The sequence below is a fragment of the Cynoglossus semilaevis genome, chromosome 9 (genome assembly GCF_000523025.1).
Source record: "Cynoglossus semilaevis isolate Cse_v1.0 chromosome 9, Cse_v1.0, whole genome shotgun sequence".
Classification (NCBI taxonomy): domain Eukaryota; kingdom Metazoa; phylum Chordata; class Actinopteri; order Pleuronectiformes; family Cynoglossidae; genus Cynoglossus; species Cynoglossus semilaevis.
In genome coordinates this window covers 7,770,738-7,787,506 of record NC_024315.1, presented here as the reverse complement: position 1 = coordinate 7,787,506, position 16,769 = coordinate 7,770,738, and the positions used below count along the sequence as shown (strand labels likewise).

The following is a 16,769-nucleotide window of genomic DNA, read 5'->3' as shown; positions in this document are numbered from 1 at the left end:
ATCCACCTAATCCTGTAAATTTTGGGATTGGGATTTAGGATCAACCTGTTCAACAGTTAATTCAGGACCTGAGCTTTTTGGTAAAGGTTTTTGAATTTTTTCTAGAAGGAACAAATATCAGTCCAGAGACACTGGTCAGAGTCATCACATAGACAAAAACATGGTTTTACTCAGAACTGGCACAGTTTCACTCTTTGCTGCCTCCACTGGCCAACCTGCTGTAATAACTGCAAGTACAACCACACCTTTACATGTTGGTGCAGCAAAGACTTTTAGCATGTCCCTGAACCACAACAGGAAGAATGTATCAATCACAACTTCATTATGACACACACATAAAAATGACTTTTTCCTTCTCTGTGCAGACATTGCTGATGGTGGCGCTGAGCACTTTGCAAAAACAGTTTCTAACATAAAAGAACGGTATATAAAAAATATCTTTCCGCCTGATATTTTAACATTCACGTTTAGGCAACATTTATATGTAGAATTTACTTTCTTTGACTCCTTTACCTCCTTCTCCTCCTTTCAGGAATCCTAAGCTCCTGGTGGAATGTCTGACCCCTGATTTCCGTGGTGACCTGGCAGCAGTGGAGAGAGTGGCCCTGTCAGGGTTAGATGTTTATGCCCACAACGTGGAGACTGTGAGAGAACTGCAGAGGTACGTCAAATACAAGATTCAGCAGTCTGATTGTCACTTTGATAAAACAGACAAAAGTAGAAACACACACATCCTCTCATGTCAATGTGTAGTTGACGTCACTTTGGTAAACGACCAGCTAAAAAATGAGAAGTCACAGGAGAGAAACAGATTTTATATTTATTCTACCAGCAGATGGCGCGGTGGAGTCGTTTCCCTACTGTTAGTACGTTAAACCCATTGGAGAGGTTTCTCCACATAAACTGTGTATGTTGGATCAGAGTCAGTGTGACTCGGGGCGTCTCTGTCTTATTTGTTGTCAGGTTTGTGCGAGACCCAAAAGCCAACTTTGACCAGTCTCTGAGTGTCCTGAAACACGCTAAAAAGGTCAACCCGGCTCTGCTCACCAAGACGTCCATCATGCTCGGACTGGGGGAGAGTGACCAACAGATACACAACACTTTAACTGGTGTGCTGAGCAACACACACACACACACACAAAACTACAGTACAGTGATGTAAACTACTACAATTTCCTGTTCTGTGCTGACATTGCAGAGCTGAGAGAGGCAGAAGTGGACTGTCTGACTCTGGGCCAGTACATGCAGCCCACTAAACGCCACCTGAAGGTGAGCACAACAGATTCAATGTTAATTCACTATGAAAGCAAATAAAAGAGCTTTGGAGTTCATTTATAAAAGGACTGCTTGTTTCTGGATGAAGGTGGATGAATACATCACTCCGGAGAAGTTTAGCTACTGGGAAAAGGTCGGAAATGATATGGGCTTTGCTTACACTGCCAGTGGGCCACTGGTGAGATCCTCCTACAAAGCAGGTGAGAAAGTCAACAGACATTTTACACATCGACACATTTCGTGGAGCCGTGGACTTTCAGAAACACCTGAGGATTATAAGAATGTTTTGTATTGTAAAACATTTCTTTATAAAACTATAATTTAATAATATAAAAACTATAAACTAATATAAAACTGATTATAAAAATGTCTCTTTTCACATGAAGGGATCACACTAATTAATTAGTCATTGTTGAACAATTAAGATCCACAGATGGTAGTGGACTCCGAGGTATAGAAGGCTGGGGGTTTTTTGTACAAAGTGCAGCAACAGATAAAGGAAAGAGGAATGTCAGGGATGGACAGAAATGTTACAAAAAAGGCCAACATTACAACAGTCTTTAGTCACCAAGAGCGAGGGAGAAGTGAAAGTTAAATATAAAATCGTACAAGTGGAGAGAGAGATTATAGATGGGCAGTTTGTACAATGATATGCATAAGTTGTATACAATATTAAGTATGTTTTTAACATGAATATGCTCACCTTATTGTGTCACCACTGTAGAGAATGTCTGCATTTATATTTAAATCGTGCTAAACAGGTGAGTTCTTCCTGAAGAATCTCCTGAAGAAGAGAAGAACAGCGGTCACCAAGGAAGAATAATAGAACAGCTGAACCACGGCCCGGGCTACAATCTCAGCTCTGCTGTAAAAACCACAGGAATAACTCTGTTATCTCAATCCTGGTAATCAGTGGTTCAATCACTGCAGCGTCTACTTCACTGACCCACCTGTGACAACGCAGAGATGAAAGAGAAGAATGGCCGTTAGTGGCCTGCAGTCATGTGACCCGTCATTCCCAGAGACTGCTGGGACCAACACAGATGTTCTGTTAGAGTGGTTGGTGCCGGAGGGGGAAAGGGGTGGGGACAAGAGTCAAAATGTTTTGACTCTTGTCGTTTCAACATTTTTATTTAACATTAATTTCATCATGTGCAATTTTACTGAGAGCTTTCAAAAAGTGAGACACAGTTGGAAGGATTATGTGGCAATAATGCATATTACAATTAAAGAAATAAAGGAAGATTTTTATTTTCAGATCACTTGTATTTTTGTGTTTATGGATAGACCACTAGGCTTTTTTGTCTTTGAAAAGTGGGAAACACTGATGTTTAGGTGTAAATTTCTCTTAGAAAAGTGAGGGCATCGACTGAGGCCCTAAACCACATCCACAGCTGACTCTGTCCCTCGGGGGGCAGTGACCCACTGACCTTTTACAGTGACCAGCGTTTACTAGGACTTTGATGTCTGTTGTTCCAGCAATGATGATTTAATTACAGGCTGTTGTTTAGATCTGAGGGTCAGAGAACAGATGTACACAACATGGCTGCCAGGTTCCTGCTAACGACTGTTGTAACTGGGATTGTAATGCAAGAATTTATTTTTTCTGTGGAAGTTCTATATATATTTCTGTTGTAATTTTATTATTATTTAACCATTTTGGTTTATATTTACCTCAAAGGATCTGGATTAATCATGGATTATCCTCCAAAGACCACCCTCACTGAAGAAATCCATGACTGATTTAGAGAAAAGTGAAACTGTACTCTTGATTTAAAGAATTAAAAAAGTTTAAAATTAAAATTCCAAATCTTTTTTTTTATCTATTGAAAAATTAGAAACATTAAGGACACATTTTTTATTGCATTGGCCCTTTAAGTAACCAAATCTTTTTTTTTATCCATTGAAGAATTAGAAACATTAAGGACACACTTTTTTATTGCATTGGCCCTTTAAGTAATTCATTACTGATATAGAGGACACAAACAGATTAACATACAGTAAAAACGACTTAGAAAAAATACCATTCTCTTTAAAAAATACTATAAAATTTTGAAATATTTGATTACACAGTAAATACCGGTAAAATCACTGAAGGACTGGCACAGAAATGTTTGCGGTGATAAGATCAAGCGTTTGGAATGTTTTATCAAAGAGAGTCTGAGGTGAAGTTAAAAAAAACTGCTGTGACTCACAGCAGGGGAGGGGACAGTCATGTCTCTGATTTGCAGACATGTACTAACGTCAGAGTGACAAATGTTGTCGACCAGCTACAAAAGGTAGTGAACGGCTTAATGATGTGAGAGGTGTGGTCAAGCTGCTTTTAGGCTTTGGATTTTTTGGGGGGAGGTTCGATGGCACCGAGGCGAGAACCCACAGCTGCAGCGCTGTAGGGGATTCTCAGAGTCGACACTTTCTTCCCGATTGTCTCGATCTGCATAGAGACAAAAGAAGCTTGTGTCACACCTGCTGGCCCTCGCCCTTCATTTTTGTTTTGAACATTTTTTTAAATGATTGTTCCCACGTGCTCACCTGAAAGCCGATGTCCTGAAGGTGAGCATGGAGGTGATCCAACACTCTGCGACCGTCAAATATGAACGCTGGTTTCAGCATCTTCTTGTAGATCTTTTCATAATCCAGTTCCTGTGGAAATAAAGACTCTCCCAGATCAGACACAGGGGTCAGAGGTGGAGCGGATGGAGTTCATAAAGGGAGTTGATCTTACTTTGAACATGTCCCATTCAGTGCAGATGACCAAGGCATGGGCACTCTGACAGGCTTCATAGGGGTCAGAGGTCACGGTCACCAGATCAGACACTAAAAAGTACATTTAAGGACATTTATTTGATTGAGCCGTACCACCATCTATAAATAAAAACCCTTTCACTACCACACTGCTGTTAACGGTTACAACTGTTGGACACCTGACTGACAGACTTGTCCCTTTCTTTTGTCCAGTAGGTCAGATATAAACAGGCCTCACCTTCTTGACCAGTTTATTTATAAATAAGACATTTAAAGTCTCAGACCAACACACACCTCTCTCTGGATTGTCCTCTGAAATGTTGGGCTGAGAGAGGTCATGAATGATCTGCTCTTTGAGGACTTTGGGGTCGTAGATGAACAGCTTGGCTCCTTCGTCCATTAAATACTTAGAGATGTAGATACTGGAAGACTCCCTGGTTGTGACAATAAAGGCAGACTCTGGTTAGTCAAGTCTCCACCTGAACAGGGCCATAGTTTAGCACAGTTGTGTAAGAAACGAGGGCGTTGCGTGCAAACACCAACAGGTTTATGATTAAACAGATGGACAGTCGCACAGGGACTTCAGAGAGAAACACAAAGTTCACCTAAAACAAACTGTACCTGGTGTCGCCGGTGTCTTTTTTGAAGGAGAAGCCGAGCAGAGCGATTTTCTTGCCTGTGACCGTGTTGAAGAGACAGTCGATAATCCTGTGAGCAAACCGCCGCCTCTGGTACTCATTCATGTCTATCACCTAGGAACACATGACAGTAAATGTCTTGTTAGCACATTGCAAACTTGTTGACAACTCCGGTCAGAATGTCTGAGTAAATCTGCAGTTGAAGACCAACCACACCACTGTCTTTTATTTCCTCATCAGTAAAAAGTGCAAGTTTAAGTACAGCACCACCAACATGAACAGGAGCTCGGCCTGTTTCTACATCCTGTATTTATATTTTTAGCTCACATATGATGACAGGCTTACACTGTTACACAGAAAAAAACTAATACGCAAATTAAGAAATTAAAAACCTTTTCTAAAGTTTTGTCTGTGTTAATACAAACTAATCTTTGTACAAGTTCATGTCTGTGGCATTCAAAGGGGCGTGGTCTGTCATCCTGACTGTTGGTTCTTTAGACGTATTCCTTCCATTGTAGTCATACAACCAAGTCATTGCATTTAGAGTCATTTTTCATGGCATGCAAACAAAATTTGCTGCTGTGCTATGACCAAACACAACATTATGAAATCTCAACTGTTACTTTTGTTTGATTAAAAGGAATAACTAAAAAAAAAGTATGGTGACTTCACTTGTTAGAACTAAAAAAAAAGTATGGTGACTTCACTTGTTAGTTCCTATTTTTGATGTTCTGTTGTATGTTTTTAGTGATACCAAATCATTCTGCCACATCAATGCATGAAAACAGTAATGTTTGGTAATTATCCAGTATATTATAAATTCGGATTCAAACTATAATAAAATGACAATACTGAGGGATCAATAAAGTTCTATCCATAACAGTTTTACAACAAGCTTTTTGTAGTTCTTACCTGCTGCCAGTAGGAGGCCACTTCAGGCAGGTTCAGGGCCTCGCACAGATAGACCAGATTCAACACATCCTTTTGGAAGCAGCTTCCACCAAAACCTGGTCAGATCATTATAGAAACAGACACATGTGATCAACAATGGGTCTGTAAATAAAAAAGTTGTCAAGTTTTTCCACAACTCACCAACACTGGCTTTGAGAAACTTGCTGCCTATTCTCTGGTCCATGCCGATAGCTTTGGCCACTTCTTCCACATCAGCTCCAGTGGCCTCACACAGAGCACTGATGCTGTTGATGCTGCTGATTCGCTGAGCCAGGAATGCATTGGCTGCCTGTTCACACGTGCACACGTACATACAAACACACAGTGTTCAGATGACACATGGTCATATTTGACTTTTTTTTATTATTTAAATTTTGAAGATGTAATTTATTCTATATATTTACATTTTGAAGATGCAATTTATTCTATATTTATTTTTTGTATTTATAGTGTGTTTTCTTCAAATATGTTGATGAAAATCGGTTAAATATTTAAAAGCCCACATCTTACACTCACCAGTTTGGACAGCTCAGAGGACCATGTATTGGTGGTGATGATTCTGGATTTAGGAACCCAGTGTTCATAGACAGCACACAGTGCTCTGATTGCCTTTTGCCCTTCGGCGGTTTCATCGCCACCAATCAGGACACGGTCTGGCTCTTTCAGGTCCCTGACGGCTGTACCTTCAGCGAGGAACTCTGGGTTTGACAACACCTGAAGCAGCAACTTGACTTCAGAAACACATGACAAAACACATGTGACGGAGTTTGGTACATGTTGTTATGCTCACCTGTAGGTTGAGGCTGGGTTTGGTGTTGGCGTCAAAAATCCTTCGAATACTCTCTGCAGCTCTGACTGGGACCGTGCTCTTCTCTGTGACGATCTTGTAACCATCAGAAACCTCCACAATCTGACGAGCGCACGCCTCAATGAATTTCAGATCGGCTGCTCGGCCCTTACCCATACCATAAGTCTTTGTCGGTGTGTTAACCTGTGGGGCAGGTCGAACCAGGTAGTGTCAAGATAACGTGAATTCTCTCATGTTCAAATAAGAAATATGGAGGGTATGTGTTTTCATTTGTACTCACAGAGATAAAGACGAGGTCAGCCCCCCGGATGGCTGAGTCTATGTCTGTGGAGAAGAACAAATTTTTCCCTCTGCATGACTCGACCACTTCTTTCAGGCCCGGCTGGAGAGAAAAATGAGACATAAAGGGTGTGTCAACAAATGAGTACACAGAGACGCAGGGTTTTTCTTACAAAAATGTACCACTAAAGTTCCCTCTGACTGGTCATCGGCCGCCTTTCCACTAGAAATTCATGATGTAATACCCTGTGGTATTGGTTTACGTAGGGAAGCTGCAAAGAAATCTGGGACTAATTTATTTTGCTTTTAGCCTTCAGTGAAGGATTGAGCAATACTGTAAAAAAACTGTTTGGGCAGGGCAACATCTGCTATTTAAACATGGTAATGAAGGTTAAACAACAAACAAAGGAAAAAAGGTTCCTGAAATGCAAAGCTGGGGGAGCACATAGGAGGGAACACACAGCAAATCATCATGTCAGTGAACGTTTTACAGCCGATTCACACCTAAAGCTTTTATACTTATAAAGAACTGAACAACTTTGATACAACACCTCATATATGGGTAGAGTGTCAGAATTCCAGGCTTTGATTCGGGACTCGTTGACATCCACCACGGTTACTGTGATCTCTGGACACATATGAGCGATCACACTGCACGTTGGGCCTCCTACGTATCCAGCACCAATGCAACAAATCTTCTTTATTTGAAACATCTGTGAATATAGGGACAAAATACATTAAATACATGTTCCACTCTCAGTGTTGGACTTTCCCTTTTACCAGTGTTTACTTTACCCTGGACCTGAATGTAAGGATACATTTACACAGAAAAGCACAACCACTTTCTTACACTTTAACACTTACAGTAGTGTCATTGTAAACTTATAGAATCATATGTTGAAAAAAGTCATAGTAATTTTTTTAATTAATGTTTTTACTCCTTTTTGTGAATTGTTTGAAAATGTTATTAATATATTTAAGTGATTTGTGTGTGAAATGTACTGGGAAACTCTGGTTTCTGGGTTTGAACAAAAGCAAATTCATGACGTTGAACATTAAGACAAGAATGTTTTAGGGAATTTCTAAGTAAGCAATTCCTAAAAAGCTATTTCATTAAATCGATGACCAAAATGGCCTTTTTCATTTCAAATGAGTCACTTCAAGTGACTTCTTTTCATTCAGAAATCCATTACGTTTCCAAGTCTAGATGCGGATAAGTAGGAATATCGAAGGCAATATAACAGCGTTTTTTTTCTGTCAATAAATAACTTAACAAAATCATTAGTTTGATCCCTGAGCTACATTACAGGTCATGGCCATTCAAGTTGGCACATTAAACCATCCTTTAATAGTCACGCCAACAAGTTATGCAACACGTTTTCCTCTACAGAGGTCAAATTGTTAGATTACTTTTCACAATCAGTTCAGTTGTCAATTATTAAACAATCAATTATATGGTTATTAACACCAAACACCAAACAGCAGCATTAAAAAAGAAACAATTCAAATATCCGACACCAGCTTCATACAGATGAACCAAAACCTTTAACGGTGATCATTATAACTGTGCCACACAAAGTTGCATTGTAAATGTGTGTTAGGTGTAACATATACAGTATGTCTTACCATATACTAACCATGTTAGAAGCGATCATAAACGATAAAGAGTGGTTATTATTGTTTAGAGATATTCAACCAGAATGAATGGTCTGAGGTGGTGGTCACCAGCTGCACCGTTATAGCCGTTCAAATAAAAGCTCTATTCACAGCAGCTCAGCCACGTCCAACCTGGAGAATGTTAAATAACTATTTACTTAAATGTAGGTTTCAGCTACGGCATTTCAGCACAGCGGCCCATTCAGGTCTGACTTAAACTCGCACACAGAATCATCACCCGGATAGTAAAGAAAAATACCATTTCTGTTCAGTGTAAAACTCGCACCGCTGGAGAGAGAAAAAAAATGAATGAGTGTGTATGTGTGCAGCTGTAGCCTAGCGGCTAATGAATCTCTACCAACCTCTGCCAACTCGACTCTCAACAGCTTCAGGATAAACGCAGGAAGGAAGTCACTACTTGTGCCTCGTCAAGACAAACGCTGAGTGAGAAGGTGTCGCCGTTGTTCCAACTATAAATCCGTAAAAGTCACTGTGAATCCAACTATAAATCTATAAATCCGTAAAAGTCACTGTGAATCAGCGCTTTAACAACTACTGACGACTCCCACAACTTCTCTTTGGCACCACCTTTACCTCCTGTGAAGCATTCTTAGAAGACCATCAGCAGCCACGTCCACCGGCTCTGCTTCCGCTGTGGTACTTTCAAAACAAAAGCATTAAAACACTCCGCATTTCTAAACGAGGGCGAATAAATATTAAATTCATATGTGTATATATCTGACCTCCACATTACTATTGAATCTAAGCAGGCTTGAGCTGGTGTTTCTTTGGTCTGAAGTGATAATACTACGGAATGACCTAATCGCTTTGAATGATAGTTTTACTATTTTAAGGCTATGCTTAAATAGTGGAATACAATTAGCTTGGTTTGCAGCGGACATTAGCCCCTACTAGACATTATTTTTGCAGCTGGTAAAACATTATGTACAAAATTCATACCTGGGTTTGAGAGTAGAGCCGAAACGTGGATTTTGCACACTTGGATTTTTTAAAAATGTAGTCTCTTTGTAGAATTGGTATTTAACAACACTGATTAATCTTTCAGATGTTGCAACGTGACTAAGCCAATTTTGTGCTGACATACAGTTAATTCCCCGATTGTCAAATACGCCATAAAACCTCAAAATAATGTAAATCTTACTCATATTTTAGTTTACTCACTAGTTGTAGAGTAGTAATAGACCTAGAGGTATGTCAAAGGCTAAATCCTCTCAGATATTAGTATTGAATGTAAGTTCATTACACTGTTAACCAACATGTAACTCTCTCTTTTATAACCCATTGCTGAACCCATCAAGTATATGAATTGTTTTGTTTCGTTACAAGTGATAATAAGTCAATGATTTGGACTATGAGTAAGGATATGTAATAATAATTGAAAAAAAAAGTTTTTTAATCTGCTGAGAAGAATGTGTAATTTTTAAGAAAATAAGTTCATCAACAAACAACGCACACTTTTTTGGGCTATAAAATATAAATATATACACAGTTAAATGTAAGAATGTCATCATATACTGTATGGTGTCCTACTTTCTGTACAGTAAAAAAACAACAAAAACACCTGTAAACCTGAACTATAACTGTTAGTTAACCTGGTGACGAATATATGCCCAACAACAATACAATACAATACAAATGAAACGTGAGCTAAACATAGCTCACGTTGCAACATAGCATGAACAGTTACTGAACATTTGAAGTATTATTTTCTAAATCCTACAGTTTTGTTTGGAGGGCTCCATGGTGGTGGTGGACTGTCTCCAAGAATTGCTTTTATCCTCCTCTCTTCCCTCTGTCTCTTGTATTCTAGTTCTTTTCTTGCCTGTTAGACAAAATAAATACTTTCTATTGTTTATCAAAATAATAAGGAAGACAGACAGATTAAAATATAATAGAAAGCAAGCTAATGCAAATTAAAAAAAAACAAAAACTGCTTAATAAAACCATGTGCAGTATGTAGGTGATATTAATAATCTTTTCTTCTTACCAGCCAATTCTCATAAACGTCAAAAGCCATCTTCTCTCTATCCTCTTTCATGTACTGTTCCTCCTCGGACTTATTTCTCAGTTCTTTGCGCTCCTTTGAAGCCTTTTCAATGAGACTATCTGTTTTCTTTTCGCTCCTTTCATCAATTTAGAAAAAAACAATACGTTACAAATTACTAAATGCATAATGTGATACGTTGAGGCGTGGAAAAAGTCAACTTTGGCTGCCACCTAGTGGTTAAACATCTCTATACAGTTCATTGCATCGAAGTGTTTGTCATCTTCGGCATTTCTGTTTAGAGAATGAGAGAATGACTGTCACACTTCCCAAGACTGCAGTAAATACATTTTTTTGTAATGGTATTTGATTTGTATAAGATTTATTCGAAATAATTCCACAATAATGTTATATAGTGTAATTTTATTAATGGCCTTTAAAGTGCACACTAATCTCAGAGTATTATGTAGGCCCATCATTCTGGATTAAGTCTAAAACATACTCACTTTACAAGTGTTTAATTCCTGAAAGACAGGAAAAAATAGCTTTTAGAACTGTAAACAAACTACATTTATTTCGTGTTTTATTTATAGCTGACGATATTTTCTAATGTTGATAAGATGGAGAAATCAAGGCTATTCAACAATTTCCATAGTGATCATAAATAACAAAAATGTAATACATTAGGGAAAAAAGTCAATGCATTTTTAAAAAACATGGGTTTATACCTACCAGTGAGTAAAAGCAGACACACACTCTCTTCTTCTTTCTTCCTCCTTTCGCTGCTTTTTAAGCCTCAGTTTATTTTCAGCATCTTTCTGTTTTTGGTGTTTTTCTTTGAGAACGTGATCAGTCTCCTTTTTCCACTTTTCAAACATCTGCAACGATTTGTAAATGACAAACGATCATTTATGTCCATCACACAGAAATAAAGACAGTAACAAACTTAAATCAATGTATGAATGGCATGCCTGTTTGGCAGACTGCCTTCTTTCTGTTTTCTCTTCACTGGCTTGCTGCTCTTTCCTGGCCATGTCTTGCTTTTCTTTAGCTTTTGCTTTGAGATTCTCCATTTTCTTTTCTTTCCACGCCTCGTATGACGCAACAGCATCTTCTTTTTTTGCTTCTGCATCCTGAGTGTTTGTAAGAAAAAGTGAATTATTTGTCATTTTGACAGAGCACACAACAAAGTGTGATCTCTGCTTTTAACCCATCACCAGAGTGAGCAGGGGGCAGCTTAAGCACCCAGGGTGCCATACAGTGGTAACGTGGCAGCTGGTGGACTCAAACCTGAAACCTTTTGTCCACTTCTTTAACCACCAAGCCACTACTCACATGTTGCTGTTATTTTTTTTTCCTTTTGAAAAAAATCACCTTTTTCTTTTTTTCTTGCAAGAGTTCTTCCTTCTTCTTTAGTTCCATTTTCTCTTTTGACTTCTCTTTTTTCTTTTTCAGCCATTCCTGTTCAGGGTGCAGATATATACAGTCATAAAAATGATGTTAGGGTTGAAGCAAAGGTTAAAATACTCCTTAACAGCTTTTTAGACGGACATTGTTTGTGCTTGATACGTAAAAACAACGCTATTTACATGGCTATTTACATTCAAACCTAATACTACACTGACCTGGTAAATTGCAGCTCTGAGAGACTCTGCACCTTGTGGCTCAGACTCCTGGAGTGAAACCTTACGATCTAGAATTTGGAGTGTTCCCAGGTACCTTGATTCCACTCTTTTGGAGCAGGCACTCTGAGATCTCTGAGTGGTTTTTAGATGAGTGCCCCTACATTATATATAATTTCCATTAGTATGTTAGTTATTTGCAGGTTATTATCCTGTTTTACTCATGTGGAGAGATTGATTTGACCTACTTGGTATCGGCTGATTTTTCCTGAGTTTGAGACAGTTGATCAACAGAATGAAGTGAATGATCTTCCACATTTTCCTAAAAAGAGAAGAGAAAAAAGCTGAGTTTGTTTTTTTTATTTCAGATTAACCCAATGTAAAGATAATGAGCTATTGTATTACTTTTTTTAAAATTCTGTTTTATGAGCTCTGTTCCTCACCTGCTCATTGCCGTCTTCGGAGATTAAGTGAGCTGAATGAGAAATTAAATATCAGGGCGATAAATTCATTAACCTAAGTATGTTAATTTGTTAAAAACTGCAGCACAGTACCTGAAGAAGCAGAATCTATAGTAGACCTGGTGAGCGACTGCTCACTCTTACTCAAAGGCGATCTGCCGAGGCTGTTTGAAGCAGTTTGATCATCTTCTGTCCACTGCAAAGACAGAGCACAGGCAGAAGCCTGAATTAACACTGCACAAAGTAAATGTTGAAAACCAAATAGTCAGACCTACATGAGGACTGCTGCTCCTTGCTGCTGTGGTGCTGGACACATCAGTGGAAAGGTGAATGGAAGCAGAGGAGGTCTGGGACCTGCTGAGGACTGGAGGTCCAGCGTCCTCCAGAAAATCCTCTGTGGTGTGCTTGCTTAATGCAAGAGACCTTTGCCTTGGTTTGGGTCTGGGCTGTCTCTCATATTTGCTTTCTGTAATATACCAACAGTTTTACATTAGTGCTGTAAGGGAAACAATTGTAACTTTAGAAAGTGTGTGAACCAACCTGCTGGTGTCACATGGTGGGGGTCAGGCACAGATGGATGACCAGTGTTCTCCTCTTGATCTGGGGCTTTGGTCACACTGCTGTCAAAAGGTAAATCCAGAGTGCTGTCTGAGGGGGAGACTGAATGGGATTTACTTGAGCTCTCTGTTGGAATTTGTGGACCAATGTGATCAGTACCACTGTTTTTACTTTGTGTGTCACATTCGCTGTTATCAGAAGCTTTTTGTAATTTGTCTTCATTGTTATGACCAATGTGTGATGAGTCTGGTGGCTCATATTCCTGTGAATCTGAAGTCTCTTCTTTGGTAAAGGTGACTTTCTGAGTTTTCAGGAATGAGACTTTCTTCGTCTTTTCAGGTTTGTCTTCATCATCTGAAAGGTCAAAGGTATTGATTTTGCCTCTTGTTTTCCCAGATCTAAATGCATCGGCTCTCTTCTTCCTTGACTTGAGAAATGTGCTTAAGAAATCTGTTTAAAAAAAAGAGTTGTTGACATCAGTAATTATCAATTCAACTGATGAAGTTATGAACACATTAAACCTGGTGCAACTTTGAAGCAAAAGTTACTGAACAATTTCTCAGATCTGTCACATCTTTTACATAAAACTAATGTGAAACAAAGTAAAGTTGACAGCATTCAAGCCATCTCACCATCTTCTTCTTCATCAAAGTCATCGGAATAAGAGAAGGGGTCAGGTTTGGTTCTGCTCACTCTGGCTGAGACGGCAGCCTCAAGTTCATCCTGCAATGACATCACTACAGATTTAAAAACATTACCAAACAACAACAAATGCCCTCACGTTATAAACAAAACACACAATAGCATTACTATATAAAAAGACATTACCTGAAATGTTGTTCTTTTGGATGTTTTGGGGCTTTTTGTATAAGCCAGAGTTCTGACCTCTTGGTTCGTCATCCTTGGAACTTTGACCGCCTTCCTCTGGTTTTACTGTTTACTAGCATTAGCATTAGCCACCGTTCGCTAATCTCATCGTTGCAAGTAAATAGTTATCGCGCTCATGGTGCTGCCATTACTGCTGTCTAGGATTAGAGCTACTGAAAAAACACTCAGTGGTGTACTGATGCTCAACGTTTCATAAAAAATACAGCTAAAAGGTATGCGATTTAAGAATGAAGTGAAAAGCACTGACCAAGCTGCTGTAGCAACATAGTAGTTGACGGTTACCCAGGGAAACCCAAGTTGAAGTCTGCGCATGCCCAATCTTTTTTTTTTTTTTGGAAAAGGAACTTCTACCAGATCCGTGACACGGACACAAAACTAATTTTACAAGTGCGTTTCTGCTGCTATATTATGATGAAATACAAAGAAACAGAGGAAACCAGGAAGTTCGACTATTTGAGGTTTTTATTTATTATTCTTGTTATAGGAAAAGTGCATAGTTGAAGCCCTTTTTAAAAAATAATAACAATCAAGGTCTTCTACATCCCAAACACCGGTTGTTTACCTCACCCATTTAGCATGGCTTCCCCCCTTTTATTCATTTTAATTATGTTCCTCCATGTCCTGCCTGTGAAATTCAACTTCACAAAGAAGGAGACTGCAGGACATTTTGTTGATATTAAAATTAAAGTATAGACAGCAATTAGAATTTGTTTTTCCACAGTTCTTGCCATCATGTCCACAGTAAAAACATGCTTATGATATGACATCAGGAACATTGAAGGAGTGACTGAGACTAAGATGCCCCTCACACAATAAGAGTGAGCGATACCAAATTTACTTCCTGTATGTTTGAGGATTTAAAAAGCTGTCAATCACAGATATCAATTATTAATTGAATTATGAACACCCTGACACATAAAGGTACAAATGATTAGGGAACAGGAAGTATTACACAGGCGGCGTTTCAGGTTGGTTTGCTAACACTAATCTAAAATGAATATAGTCACACATACTGCTGGTTATTCATAAAGGAATTAAAGACAATTAAGACTAGAGTAATTAAATACATTGGCACTGGTTATAACACGTTTAAATGGTTCTACATATAAGACATGAAGTATAACCTTGAGATCTCTTGGTAAGTACACTGCTGTAACCTCTGACCCTTACTCATAGACGGCTTAATCCGTACAGCCTTTAGAGAAAACCTCTAAGGTTATAGGCTACTACATAAGAGTGCTGATCAGACTTCATCCTCTAGTACAGATACTACTACAACCATCAACCAAAATCACTTTCTTTTTCAGGAAAACAGCTGTATACCAGTGTCACCTTTATACTAATACAACTAGTTTCCTTTGTACCATTTGTTAATGTGCAAGGAAGGATTTTTTCCCCTAATTACTTTCACAAAGCTTTTGTTTACAGTTTGTACAAGAGCATGTTGATTCAACTGTAAATCACTGATGCTTTGGTCCAGTCTTTCTGCTTTTATGTTGTTGTTTGTAGCAGCTTAAAATCAACTGTAACCATCTTATCAACAGATAATGAAGCTCATTATTACACACCTAGAGCTTCCACACATTAGTGCATGGGCCCAGTGTGAATGTCAAGTTGGCTGGAAATGTGTGTGTTTGATATTGCACACGATTGCACAATTTGGTCTGTTTAGTCAGTTTTCTGTGGAATATGTAATCTGGATGCAATTACTCTAAATAATTATTTCTGTCAAGACAAACGTGATGGTGAGGTGGACAAAAATCCTAGAACTAAATACCAATACAGAATTTCTGTCACTGTAATGTGAGATGTTACACACATGTAGTATTAAACCACACTTTGACCTGTGACCCTGAAAAATAAACACATTTTAGAACAGCAATTTTCCATCTAAAGAAGCTCTGCTACATCACACTGCTTGCCAATATCTGACAGATATTCGTGAGCTGAGATCAGTGACAAACTCAGAGCAATTCACCCCAAACTCCTGATTGTGGTTAGAACCTGATATGGCAGATATATAGAAAGTCTGTGTCATTTGTTCAAGTAGTTTTTTAATTCAATGTAATTTTGTGGGAATTGTGAAATGTTCAACAAATAACATGTCCAATAAGTGGTCCAACCTCAGTCAAAGGTGCACTGCGTAATATCAATGTGCAAATATTCATCACTGGACACAGATGGTGAAGTGAGTGGCTTACAGCCAGGCTGTGGAACTTCACCATCTGATGTGTCAGAAACTCCACACAGTGCACCTTCACACTCCACCGATAAAAATCAAATACAGATAGACCAAATAAAGTGTGGCATCAGGGAAACAAAAATGTTTTAAAAAAAATTGTGTTTGTAAAGACTGACAGAACGGGAGATCTGTCTTGGTCACAGTCCAGAGCTGTGCTGCTGCAGTCGGATCAGATGGAGCAGTGTTGGTAGACTGTCACTGGTGCTAGTCAACAGGGGGCGCTGGGGGCTCTCTACCTTCACGCTGTAACACAAGTGGCCATTGTGAAATCATTTTTCCTATGTCCTTTATAAATAAAGAAGCGATGATGCAGTTAAGATGGCAAACGGTGGCCGCATCAAATATTGATTTTGAAATCTCTCCCTTTTCTGCTAATTGAAAAAAAGAAACAATTTTCACCTTCTTTCCTTAACATATTGGTACTTTACAGCACATTAACCACTAGTCTGAGACCTTCAAAAACTGTACAATATATACACACGATCAAAATACAATTAGTTGTGAAATTTACATTCTTTACCTGGTAAGAGTGTGCTTTTAGAAGTGTAAAGTGTTTCTGATATAAGTAAAGTATAATCAGTACTGACATTGTGGGGTCCAGATGGTTTGTCTGTGGAAGAGGAAGAACCCCTGAGACTGGA

At 38.8% G+C, this 16,769-nt stretch overlaps 4 protein-coding genes across 7 annotated transcripts in view; 1 reads left to right on the top strand and 3 right to left on the bottom strand.

Moving 5' to 3' along the window:
• lias (lipoic acid synthetase) overlaps positions 1-2,534 on the top strand; it is a 4,716-nt gene extending 2,182 nt beyond the window's left edge. Inside the window, exons 6-11 of the mRNA XM_008316902.3 lie at positions 366-423; positions 533-661; positions 964-1,109; positions 1,199-1,269; positions 1,364-1,475; positions 2,037-2,534. Coding sequence (XP_008315124.1) covers positions 366-423; positions 533-661; positions 964-1,109; positions 1,199-1,269; positions 1,364-1,475; positions 2,037-2,098 — 578 coding nt within the window. The 3' untranslated portion in view covers positions 2,099-2,534. The remainder of the gene's footprint in view (positions 1-365; positions 424-532; positions 662-963; positions 1,110-1,198; positions 1,270-1,363; positions 1,476-2,036) is intronic.
• A 661-nt stretch (positions 2,535-3,195) lies between these two features.
• Positions 3,196-8,822, bottom strand: ugdh (UDP-glucose 6-dehydrogenase). The gene is made up of 12 exons (XM_008316905.2): positions 8,715-8,822; positions 7,248-7,409; positions 6,698-6,799; positions 6,400-6,600; positions 6,126-6,323; positions 5,751-5,898; positions 5,571-5,665; positions 4,642-4,772; positions 4,315-4,454; positions 4,001-4,092; positions 3,808-3,918; positions 3,196-3,709 (listed from the first exon to the last, which is right to left on the bottom strand). Exons 2-12 carry the CDS (start codon positions 7,407-7,409, stop codon positions 3,599-3,601), a joined length of 1,491 nt encoding a protein of 496 aa, XP_008315127.1. The 5' UTR covers positions 8,715-8,822; the 3' UTR covers positions 3,196-3,598.
• On the bottom strand, positions 8,715-14,200 carry map9 (microtubule-associated protein 9). 4 transcript variants are annotated; one of them, XR_003050629.1, is made up of 15 exons: positions 13,827-14,200; positions 13,631-13,721; positions 12,981-13,448; positions 12,716-12,906; positions 12,534-12,636; positions 12,423-12,454; positions 12,228-12,301; positions 11,983-12,139; positions 11,732-11,818; positions 11,329-11,490; positions 11,090-11,235; positions 10,361-10,496; positions 10,094-10,195; positions 8,855-9,012; positions 8,715-8,822 (listed from the first exon to the last, which is right to left on the bottom strand). XR_003050629.1 is itself a non-coding variant. In XM_017035548.2 (13 exons), exons 1-13 carry the CDS (start codon positions 13,896-13,898, stop codon positions 10,076-10,078), a joined length of 1,839 nt encoding a protein of 612 aa, XP_016891037.1. In that variant the 5' UTR covers positions 13,899-14,200; the 3' UTR covers positions 9,047-10,075. The 4 variants fall into 4 exon arrangements, 2 of the variants coding, with proteins under 2 accessions (XP_016891037.1, XP_024914434.1); XR_003050628.1 differs by having other exon boundaries at positions 8,863-9,012; XM_017035548.2 differs by lacking the exons at positions 8,715-8,822; positions 8,855-9,012 and having other exon boundaries at positions 9,047-10,195.
• Positions 14,201-14,333: 133 nt separating this feature from the next.
• The window catches only part of smim14 (small integral membrane protein 14), a 6,051-nt gene continuing 3,615 nt past the window's right edge, over positions 14,334-16,769 (bottom strand). The window contains 2 exon segments of the mRNA XM_025058668.1: positions 14,334-16,371; positions 16,716-16,769. The exon segment at positions 16,716-16,769 is cut by the window's right edge and continues 51 nt beyond it. Of these exon segments, the coding sequence (XP_024914436.1) occupies positions 16,333-16,371; positions 16,716-16,769 (93 nt within the window). The 3' untranslated portion in view covers positions 14,334-16,332.

Coding starts and splice junctions, on each gene's coding strand:
- ugdh (XM_008316905.2), bottom strand. CDS start 7,409: ATGTTTCAAATAAAGAAGATTTGTTGCATTGGTGCTGGATACGTAGGA. Junction 5,899..6,125: donor CCTCTGAGCTGTCCAAACTG/GTGAGTGTAAGA, acceptor ACGTGTGAACAG/GCAGCCAATGCATTCCTGGC. Junction 5,666..5,750: donor GTTTCTCAAAGCCAGTGTTG/GTGAGTTGTGGA, acceptor TGATCTGACCAG/GTTTTGGTGGAAGCTGCTTC.
- map9 (XM_017035548.2), bottom strand. CDS start 13,898: ATGACGAACCAAGAGGTCAGAACTCTGGCTTATACAAAAAGCCCCAAA. Junction 11,819..11,982: donor TCAGAGCTGCAATTTACCAG/GTCAGTGTAGTA, acceptor CACCCTGAACAG/GAATGGCTGAAAAAGAAAAA. Junction 11,491..11,731: donor TGCAAGAAAAAAAGAAAAAG/GTGATTTTTTTC, acceptor ACAAACACTCAG/GATGCAGAAGCAAAAAAAGA.